General features: G+C 39.4%; 2 protein-coding genes across 3 annotated transcripts in view; both read left to right on the top strand.

The window, feature by feature from the left end:
* The window catches only part of LOC108238282 (dynein regulatory complex subunit 4), a 14,123-nt gene extending 11,867 nt beyond the window's left edge, over nt 1-2,256 (top strand). For both annotated transcript variants that reach the window (XM_017420249.3, XM_037973018.1), the window contains one exon: nt 1,684-2,256. In XM_017420249.3, coding sequence (XP_017275738.1) covers nt 1,684-1,769 — 86 coding nt within the window. In that variant the 3' untranslated portion in view covers nt 1,770-2,256. The remainder of the gene's footprint in view (nt 1-1,683) is intronic.
* A 2,929-nt stretch (nt 2,257-5,185) lies between these two features.
* The window catches only part of angptl1b (angiopoietin-like 1b), a 24,119-nt gene continuing 17,901 nt past the window's right edge, over nt 5,186-11,403 (top strand). The window contains exon 1 of the mRNA XM_017420361.2: nt 5,186-5,361. The gene's annotated coding sequence lies outside the window, so the exon portion shown is untranslated. The remainder of the gene's footprint in view (nt 5,362-11,403) is intronic.

Genomic DNA, 11,403 nt, shown 5'->3' with positions numbered 1-11,403 from the left:
ATTGCTGCCCCCTATATGTCAGGAGGACAAATAACACCTTTTCTGTTCAAATTGCCAACCCGCCACAGTGGCGTGTGTGTTGATCAAATTCACCCGCCACTTCAAATATTTACCCGCATTTGGCGGGTGGCGGGTGCTAATTTCCACCCCTGGCTCCAACACACCTGATTCAATGGCTGAAATGCCTCTTTATGTTCTGCAGAAGCCTGTTAATCAGATATCATCAATGAAGTTACAATGTATAGGATGGAAATTACAGGTACAAGAATACAGTTCCTTTGGGACCCTGTCCATGTTGATGTGGAGGGGAACAAATTCTCAGACATCCTGGGGAAAACAAGCTATCAAGAGAAGGACCACGGACCTAACAGTTCCATTGAGCAAAGCTAAAATCAAGCCATTCATCAGGACATATACGCAAACAGTATTGCAGGAGTACTGGGATAAACGAGTTTAAATGAGTTTATTAGGACCCATCCTAATAAAAAGGTCGATTTTGAATTACAGGATGTTGTATGGGTGAATTTTGCTAGTTTATTGTTTGTTTAATTGTTTAGAGCTGTTGGACTGTGGTTCACTGTCAGCTATATTGTGCTGTCAGTCACACAACAACAGCATTATGTTGCGTTATATTCACCTACTTAAAGACAGAGCGGATGTTACATCCACAGTGGAGCTGTAAAATAGCTGACAGCTGTCAGAGCACCGTGTTTTACTGTAGTGGATTTTTAGAGGTTAAAATCTTCAGTCTTTGTTTCAACGCTGAGTTTTGTGAAGCCACTAATCATTCACTCTGTTAGCTAATTAGGCGTATTATTTGATAACTCAACAAAAAAGTGACTCAAATGGCTCTGAACTGTGTTAATGTCAAACTAATAATATATTTCAGATGTCAGACTGTATTGTCATTATGACGGAAACATCAGCAGACCTTCTGAAGTCCTGTTTGTTGGTCACTGACAGCCCTCTGTGTGACGTGGCCGTGTGTCTGCATACAGTGCGTGTCATTCTTATACATCACAAAACAGTTTAGGATACACATTTTACCAACAACTGTAAACAGAAAAAGAGCTGACTACATGCAATCAAATCACTCGAAATAGATTCAAAACGACTTTAAAACAATAAATGTGAATGGGCCGTTAGTTTTGCTTCTATAACCGGGGGGGCCAATCCTGGTCCTCGAGGGCCATCTGTGAACCTTTCCTGTCCTCTGAAACCTTAGCCAGTCCATCCTGAGCCTGGTTCTGGTTCTGATTCTGCTCTGGATGGGAGATTGTAACGAAGCGAAGATTTGACACAATGACCTGGTTCCTAAGATGGAAACTTTTACTTATTGGCATTTTATAATGTACTGTATGTGAATGAATTACATTATAATAAGAACTGAAGTAGTTATAATTGGACTTGAATCTGAAGCTAAGCTGGATTATAATTTGGACTTGTTTCTTTATTTATACAGTACCCTGAGATGACCTTTGGTGCAATATAAATAAACTAAATTGAATTGAAGTGTCAGTGAAACCTACTGAGGACATTTAAGATTGCTTTCTCTGCAGGGCTTTGTGATAAAAGTAACTGATCTTCATCATCCTAAATGACTCGTTGAACATTTTAAACCTTTGTCTGTAAAGCTAAAGACTGGAATCCTGACTCTAAGTCTTTACATTGCTCTGTCTGTAGGTCTCTTGGATCCTCTTCGAAAAGGATCTTCAGAAAGGATCTGTCTTTTCCTCCCTTCAGCTGAAGACCCTCAACCTGGACTTTGATGCAGCTGCTGCCCTTTATCCTCTCATCACATTCAGACCTTCCACCTCTGGAAGCAGCACAAGCAGCCACAACAGGTCAAAGCCCAAATCTGCTTTCTCCTGCACCATTTAGAAACTACAGTTAATTTTTCCCCCCATTTGCTTCATTTGTTTTCCACTCTTGGCTGTCAGTATATGTCAACTTCAGGTTTGTAATAAAATATGAATCCATGACCAACGTAAGGTTTGTGCAGTATATTGTCATATATATAATATTTTTTGGGGGGTCGGGGGGATTTCATTATTGGTTGCATTGTTTCCACAATTTCTAGTCTGCCACAAAAATGTTGAAACACTGAAACAACTGTTATGCCAAATGAAGTCTGAGAACTGTTTTTGTGACGTTCTTGTGCCACTGTAGGTAATAAAAGGGTTTAGCCACAAGGAGGGGCTCACAGAAAAGGGTTTGTTCCTTTGTCACGATAACAGCTGAGTTTCATTATTGTGAAAAGCAAGTTTTCTGTTTTTGAACAAGTAAGAAGGATAAAGAATTGGCCTCAGAATTGGTGCACATGAATGTAGCTTCAGTGTATGATGTAAGCTGAAACTACTTTTGCTAATATTACAGAAAGCAAAACTAAACAAAACTAGTAAAACTAAACAAAGTAAATCCATTTAAGTTTCCAAAGAAGGCTGTTTTACCACTCAGAAATAGTAAGAGATTTAGTTGATGACGCAGCTTGAGTTCGGACCTTCCATTGAACAATAAAGGGCATAATTAGAGAAACAATATAAACAGCAGCATGACTAAATATAAATCAGGTCGTTTCTTTTTCCTGGCTCCTTTCATTAAAGCATTATTTCAATTTGACAATATGTACATTAAACAAAACCGTCCACCACTGAGACAAACCGTCTCGGTCACACATGTACAAACACATGTCCCCACACACATGCGTCACCGGGATCCACACAGCTAAACAGATGAGCGCACTCCTTTCTGCATTATGAATGTCCCGTCGTGATGCTCATGAGCAAATCCGTCTTCCCACACACTGAGGAAGAATGTCTCCCCACTCAGAGAATCCCCCCCAGATTCAAAGCCCGTGCTTCTTCCTCGATCCAGAACATTTAGCTGAGGGCTCTATTTTTTTTTTTTTTTTTTAAAGCCCTGTGCATATTGTCTTCATAACCAAATAAACACAGCTGCCAAGCGCCTCTTAGGCTGCTGCAGGAGAGACACACATCCCTTTAATGCAGAAAACACAGGACCTCGCTCATCCAAAACAGTCCTATTAGTGTGCTCAGGCTACTGGATCATCAGAATAAGTCAATGATCAAATTAGAGCACAAATTAGAAACAGATTCATAAGGAGGAGAAAGTAGACTGTGAGAAACGGTGTGTGTTTGCGTGTGTGTGTTATTTTTATTACCCTTTTAGGATTTTTTCTGGTGTAACTGCCTAACTTGTTAGGACTGGTACTCCTGCAGACCAAAGCCAGGTCCTAATATGATGAAAGAACAGTTTTGGATTAAGGGTTAGGTTTAGAGTTAGACATGTACTGGTTATGGTTAGGCTATAAAAATGAATGGAAGTCAATACAATGTCCTAATAAGGACAAAAATACATACGTGTGTGTGTGTGTGGGAGGGAGAGAGAGAGAGAGAAAGAGAAAGATAAACAAGCTGATCTTGCAAACAAGATCTTTGAGGTTCTGTACAAAAGATATGAACAAATAATATCTTACTGGTTATAGATAGCTCTTTGAACGGCTGCTGTTTGGAAAAATAGCTTTTCTCTGATTCCATTGTGATTGACAAATTAATGGCTAGTCTGACACAACCAAGACCAAAACAGATTGCTGCCATCTTAAAACAACTCCAACCTCCAAGTTTTTATACATCTTGTTTTATCAACTTTTACACGGTGGTCATGTTTTCAGTACACAGCTACAGGCTTTTGCATGGAACTCTGTTTGCAAGCATTAATGGCAACAGCAGCAGCAGTGAGCTGTAGCACTTCTGGTGCAGCCTGGGGACACTTACTGCTGATATTTCTAACTATTTCTGCTAGAATGAGCCTGTAAAATACAAAACTGACTGTGGTGTAAAACTAATGAATTAATGTTTGCATTAACAAGTGTGAAATTTTAAAGGTTAAAGTAGTTTTTGGTCAACATCTGCGTTGAAAGTGGGTCTACTCAGACTGTTTTGATGAGCTATTAATGGGTAACGGAGCAGACCCCCTACTAAAGTAGGTTTTGTCTTTTTAAAACAACCCGAGTCTTTAAAAGTTTATAGCAGTTTTTGTGAACACTGTTTCATAAGTCTTTACACTGCTGTCAATTGTGCATTGCACCGGTATGCCAGCAGAAATAGTGATATTGTCTCCAGGCTGTACCTGAAGTGCTACAGCTAGCTGCCAAAACTTATATAAGCACTGTCAAATAATCAGAAAATTCCATGTATATGGACTGCAAAATGGACAACGGTGTAAAGTTTCATAAAATCATGTTTGCATGAACTGCTGTGAATTTTTGAAGACAATTGGTTTTAAGTCATTTTTTTAAGAGAATAACTGTCAGATAGTTAGCCATAATATTGAAAGAGGCAAAAGTCTTCGTCCAGGCTAGGATAATAGCCAAAAGAGTGCCAGTTTTTCATGCTTATAAAAACAACTCTTTCTTAAAAATGCCATAATGGTGTGAAAATGGATCAGCACGTCGAGTCAGTACAAAGGTTTCTTCAGGTCCTGGTAGTTGGACACGTTCACTATCTCAGCACCATCAGCTTTAAAGGGTCTATCTTCAACATGCATACATTTGTGTAGTAACACATACATTCTTTGGGTCAATAAAACAGTGACAAACAGTGTTGTAGAAAAGTGTGGAGATTTAATATTAACCAATGTAGTGTTCTCCCACACTACATTGGTTCTTTTATCGGCTTGAAAATTGATAAAAACTGGCTCTCGTTTGGCTACTCAAACAACTTTTGCCTCTTTCTGCACACTTTGTGCTCTGTGACTGATCTAATACTATTGATAACTATTTGACACATCACTTAAAAAATGACTATACTATCCCTTTAAGACGACAGCAGTACATTTCAGTCTTAGCTTCATTTGAACTAGTCGTTAGTTCATCAATCTCTGTTTCTCCAAACTGAGGTTGCTCAAACAGCTATCTACAGAAGCTAGGATAACTTTTCCACTAAATCCTGCTTCAAAATGGCTGAACTATGTGTTTAAAGATGACAGAATGAGTGATTTGAAGTTGCCAGTGTTTACACCGCTCAGTGACTGCCAGGCAGCTGGATGCATCACCAGTGTCCATCCTCTCCTCCTAAAACTTACATGACATCAGAGCAGGAAGGCAGGGCCGAGCCTTGGCTCTGCTCAGGCTGCAGGGGGAAAATCACTCCATCAGCCTCCCTCTTTCTCTACATGGACCACCCTCCACCGCTCCCCATCTTCACTCTGCCTTCACCCTCAATGAGAGCAAAGGCAGAAAGCAGGACTGAGAGAGGGGAGACGGAGAATGGAGGGCATGAACCTGCAGGAGCAACGCAACTAAGGCGCCTTTTGGACGACTGACTGAACTCGTTGACACAGGTAATGGTTTTGCTTATAGTCCGTTATTTTTTTTTTTTTAATAAAAAGAAGTCATTTGATTTTAATTTAACTCAGCCACATTTCAGACAGTGTCTGCGCTGAACACATATTACCAAGTGCAGTAACTAAGAAACAATAACGTTGGCAGAGGAAACGCATGAAGAACGGATTAAAAAGGACGAGTTGTTAATAGACTGCAGAAGTTCTGGAAAAAGTTTTTATGTGTAGAGCAACTAACACGTTCTATCTCACAGAATTTATCTTAAAAAACAAAGCAGATTAATTATACAAAAGAAAAATAAATAGAAGTCACATTAGTGAACTCCACATTGATCAACAAGAGCAGTAAAATCTTGTCTTTGCAATACAAGTAACACGTTTTCTAATACATACATAATACTCATCTCTAAAAATGATTTTAATGACCACCCTCCACTGCTCCCTGCTACATAATGGTGTGACATTACAATTTTAACTTTGGTCAGTTGTGTAATGACTTTATCCACAGAGTTAGCTTTAGAATGTGTTAATCGCCCTCCACTGAAAAGCAAAAGGTGGGTACTAATTTGTTTGATCCTGTCTCTGTGTGTGTGTTGTTAGCAAATATCTCATGAACCACTGGACTGGTTTTAATTAAACTTTTAGGAAGTAATTACTAGATGTACATCTACAACTGATTAACTTTGGGAGCAAGTCCAACTCCAGATAGTAGCCACAGCCAACCTAAATTAACAAAAAAACACAGGTGACTGTAATTCAGTTGGTTTTACAGATATGCATTCCTTCGAGAATTTCTAGGCTTTTAATTGTTTCTTCTTTTCACCTTGTGGTAAGTCATCAACTAAAATCAAGGAACTGTTGATATCTGCAGATCTTCATGAGGAACCATGGATCCTGTTTTCTCACGTATGTCTTATGTAAAGCCCCTGATCCATTTCCTCATGTAGTGAAGCTTGTGTATCCCGTTGCCTCCTCAGCAGACGGGCCTAATCACTGGCACCAATGCTTGTGGTCTACTTGGCATAGGGTGCTAAAAGTCTGCAGGCCTAGAGAAAAAGCCACAACGGAGTTAGGCAGGAAACGAGGGAATGTTTTAGATTAACAATGCGTTTATTCTGTGTTTTAGAACAGAAATAAGAACAAAGGAATTTGAATGCAGTGTTCTTAGTGATTCACGTTTTGAGGTTTCTGACGTTAAACGAAGTCTTGCCCCAGCACACAGAACAAAGCTTGGTGGTACCAGTAAGAGTCAGTGGGCTGATGTTTTGTCTGAATGTTTTATTGGTTGTTTACCTGTCTGGTTTTTAGAATCAACCACAGCACAGAGACAAACTTGCTCAGAATTACTGATGATCTCAGCTTTAGCTTAGACAACAACCAAATTTATCCTCTGATACTTCTTGACCGTGGCACAGCTTCTGATACAGCTGATTGTTGAATTTGTCTTTAATGCCTTAAACACAGTTTTTAGGTTTAAGAGGTGTCACTCTCAGCTGACTACTTTTTTATCTTACCAATAGAACTTTTTTGGTTTCATTTGGTAATTATGAGTCAAAGTTAGCATTATTCATGGTTCAAGGTTCAAGTCTTAGTCCTCTTCAGTTTAGTTACTGCACACCGTTATGAAAGATGGGTAACCATGTAATTGCCTATTTTTGTATGTGTATGCATGTGTGTTTGTCTGTTAGCAAAATATTTCATGATCCAACAAACAAAATTTAATAAAAGTCACAGAAAGTAGTCACTTGATGCACATGTACAACTGATTATGTTTTGGTGTCAACCCAATTTAAGGTGGCCTCCAAGATAATCAACCTAATCAAATACAAAAATGGCGATGACTCTGCCAGGTGCACAGATATTATTTTAAAGGTTTGTGTGGTAGTAGCTGAGAGTCATCCGCAACTCATAGTTTAAGCGCCAAACAGATTGCACAAAATCTTTGTTTAAAACTTTGCTAACTATTAACTATTGATGTTAACCTCTGTCTGTATGTTAGCAAAATAGTTTATGAACTAGTTAACAAATTTTTAACTAGTTCATAAAGTAGTTAACACTGGATATAGACCTACAGCTAATTAACTTTTAAGGTTAATACAAATTTAAGATAGCCACAACAGCAAACTTACCTTAGAAAACCCCCCAAATTGCTAATATGCAGTCAATTTTAAGGAGTTTGAGCTAAAATTTGGTGTGGTGTTTTTGTACATTTTGCAAGACCTGGATTCATATAAAAGAAGTGACTGCTGGTCAATGTGAGGCATTCAGAAAGAGACGGAAAAGAAAGGAAAATAACCTTTTTAAAAAATAATAAGTCATCAAAAACTTGCTCCTGTGTGGCAAACTCGATGAATGCCAGCGTGGTCTGAAGGAGAGAGAAAGCTGGTGGGAAAAAGTGCAGATGAGATTTACAGCCCTGCCTGAGGAGCCTCTATGTAAACACTGTCACTCCTGTCAGGCCGAGGCTTGAGAGATTCAGATTGTGTGGTTGGAGACGTGCAGGCGCGCCAATTGCTTCGACTTTTGCTTAAACTTTCGAAGCAAGAATACCTCTGATTATAGAAAGAAAATAAAGGACACTATGTCTAATAATAATTTTCTGGCAGAGCCTCATTTTCTTTATTTTAACCTCACAGGATTTAGGATTCGTGATGAAATCAAACTGTAGCTTGGTCCATATGGTGAAGCTAAAACACAGCTTAAGGCAGAATTCTGTTCTTGAAACGTTAAAAAACTCCCATTGGCTCAGATGTCTACTATCAGTAAAAGATTGGATTTTATGAAAACATAAAAATGATAAACTCTCCTTTGGTCAAGCATGCTATTTTTTTGATAAATGGTCCAAGTGTATTTCTGCAAGAGCAGCAATTTGGGCTAATCCTTTGGGATATGTTCTTTTAACTATGGGCCGGGGTCTAAATGTCAAACTAAGACCACAGAAATGATTTAAGGCCTCCATCATCTACGCTTTGAAACCATCTGATTCTGTTTTTGGCATTCTGGTAAAAGTGGATTTCTTTCATGGAGCATCAGTGTCAGGAGGCTCCCTGTCAGAAGTGTTAGATTGGTCATATCAACCATGCTGCCCTTTGGATGGATTCGGCTCAGCTGCCAAAATCAGCCTGAGGTTGGCCTCCCATCACAAATCTACTTCCAGGGCTAAGCCATGCTTTTGAGCATGAAAGGGGGAATCTTTTATTTAGCGTTCTCTCCTCCCCTTCTTCATTCTTTGGGCTGTCAAAACCAATAAGATCAAGAGCGGGACTTTCTTTTACAACAACAAAGCCCACAAAACATTACTCAGAGATTAGGAATCTCTGTTCTCACTGCTGCATGGTCTCCCTTTTAAAATATTCAATCTCTTGCATTGTTTTTACCAAATTGCATAAATTAAATTGCCAGCAAAGGCAAATTACAACCACTTGTTGGCTTTTACTATTTTTTGCTGACTGAAAATGACATTTCTACACCTCGTAAATCTATCCAAGATGAATAGGTTTAGTGTACTGGCTGCACATTAGACTGTAGTTTTAGTGTCATCAACTCAATTTTCTGCAGAATATGCTATTTTGAAAAATATATTTTTCCTTACAGTCAGATGATTACTTTCCAATGCTCCACATAAGTCAGTGCAGGTATACGCTGAAAGGTTGCAGTGGAATTCCATAGTAGGTCTAAGCCATAAGATCTACAAAAATATTAAAAGCAGACTTCAACACTTGCACACTCTGGGACATATGATATAGACGTGGTAAGAGCCATAATGAAAGAGGATCCATTAGGGAATGTATTGAAAATATGAAGTCAGGATAACACATTTGTGGCTGTTGGGTGGAACAACTGGTCCACCACAACTGTAGCAGAAGGCAGCTCCTGCCAAGGGTATGACTGTCTGCAGGATGTAATGTGTGAAACTAGCTGTGCAACTATCGAGGTCTGCTTCTTTTCAGGATATATTTTAAAGCGTTCCCACTTTATTAGAAAGCCAGGACTCTTGTGTTTGTCTTCTCTTGCAGCTAAGACTGTATGGCGCTTTCTGATGGAGTTTGCAGGAGTTAACGCAGATTAGTGGAGAAATAAAAACCTCTGCAATAGCGTGTATGGTTTTTCAAGGAATGTTTTGAGTGGAACAAAACTGACAATAAGAGAGGTGACAATTTCAACAAAAATATCCATGTATAATATTTTAGGCTCCCTTTTACACTGGATAAAGACCCCGCTACTCTCCCCACAACTTACATAATTTATTAGCTGGATTGTGGCAAAATTGGAAAACTTCTGTAGTTATGAGTTTAGTGCTCCCCAAATAGTTTCTTTTTGTTTTTCATCCCCAAGATTCTCTTCTTCACACTCACCTATATACATCAGCAGCTTGTTCCTATGACTACTTGCTCTTAATCAAACCACACCTCTGGTGCCATACCCTGGCATGACTCTCTCAGACTACTTGTGATGCAGGTATGCTCTAGAAGATTATGCAATGATAGCATAACCCTACCACCGTGGGTCTCATGTCTGCTCTGGGTTGTTTCCGTGACCTTGTCTCAATCTGCCAGTTTCCACATGCATATGTGAGGTCTCTGAGCCTCCATCATCAGTTTCAGCCTTTCTGTGCAAGAGAAGACAATATCAGTAGCATGATGCAGGTGAAGGGATTTTCTGTGCAGAATTTTGACCACATCAATCCCTCTTTCTTTCTTGTCCAGCAGGCTGGACTAGAGCAAGTGCTTTTTTCTTTGTGTCTAAAAGGTGACTGGAGGATGATTGAGCTTGGCACAGTGTTGGTGTGTAGAGAGAGTGGATTGGTTGTTGTAGCTGCATGGTGAGAGTAGTGTATACTTAGAGAGGTCCTAGAATGGTGTGGGTATAATAGGATCTAGGCTCAGATCATTCACGTTCTGGCAGATTTTTGTTTTTACATTGTAGTAGGGTGGTCATAGGACATTGGACCACTTTTTGTATACTAACAGAACAGATTAACAACACTGTGTCCATGTCTCTGGAACTCTTCTCAGATGGTGCACCATTCACAAGACGTTACCTTGAAACGTATCAACTAAGAAGAATCGTCCAGAGGACCTGACCCAACCTTGTTAGAATCATGATATAATTCTCCCACAGCTTTTTCTCTGATGGCCGTAACTGCCATATAGTGTTAATATAACTTTTAAACTTCCACACCCTGGACAAGTCATCAGTGCTTCACAGGGTTGACGCAAAGACATAAAATACAGACAAATGTACTTGCTAACACTTACTCCAAAGGTCAGTTTAGAAGAGTAGTGGGGAACCTCTGGCCTCCTTTTATCTAGACTATCAAACAAACAATAAAATTAAATATTTAAAAACTCGGAAGGAACAAATATGAACAAACAATGGCTTTTCTTTGATTGAAATTGACAGTAATGCACATATCTGAGCCAGGATTAGGGTCAGTGAACACAACATGAGTGCTCAAGTGCCTGCACAAGATAGGATAGGGTAACAGGTGTTGATCATGGCAGCTGCAAACAAAAAAAGTGGATGCTTAATGATGCATTTTTCAGGAGAAATGGAAGAGCATATAATTCTTGTTGAAGTGAAAAGCAAACCCATGTATTTAGTTTGTGGCGAGGTGCTGGCAGTGAGGAAGAAGTCCAATTGGAGCAGGATTACAAGGCACAAACATGCTAAATTGAAGAAGCTGAAAGGACAGATGCAAACCAATAAAGTTTCAGCACTTAATTAGAGTTTGGATGCAAAAAATCACCCATTACAAGACCACAGAGTGACAGAGACATTATGGTGAGTAAATTAATAGCAAATAGCAAAGAAGCTGAAGTCTCATGCAGAGGGAAAGGTTGTGAAGGAATGCATGCATTATTATAATTTTTAAAATACACTATCTGTTCATATATATATAAAAAAAAAATTCCCTTCTCACCCTCCGCGGGTGGTCTTTGTTTCATCCTCTGAGCTCGGGTCCTCTACCAGAGGCCTGGGAGCTTGAGGGTTCTGCGCAGTATCTTGGCTGTGCCTAGAACTGCACATTTCTGGACTGAG

The sequence above is a fragment of the Kryptolebias marmoratus genome, linkage group LG20 (assembly GCF_001649575.2).
Source record: "Kryptolebias marmoratus isolate JLee-2015 linkage group LG20, ASM164957v2, whole genome shotgun sequence".
NCBI lineage: Eukaryota > Metazoa > Chordata > Actinopteri > Cyprinodontiformes > Rivulidae > Kryptolebias > Kryptolebias marmoratus.
This window is presented reverse-complemented; position numbering and strand designations above follow the sequence as displayed.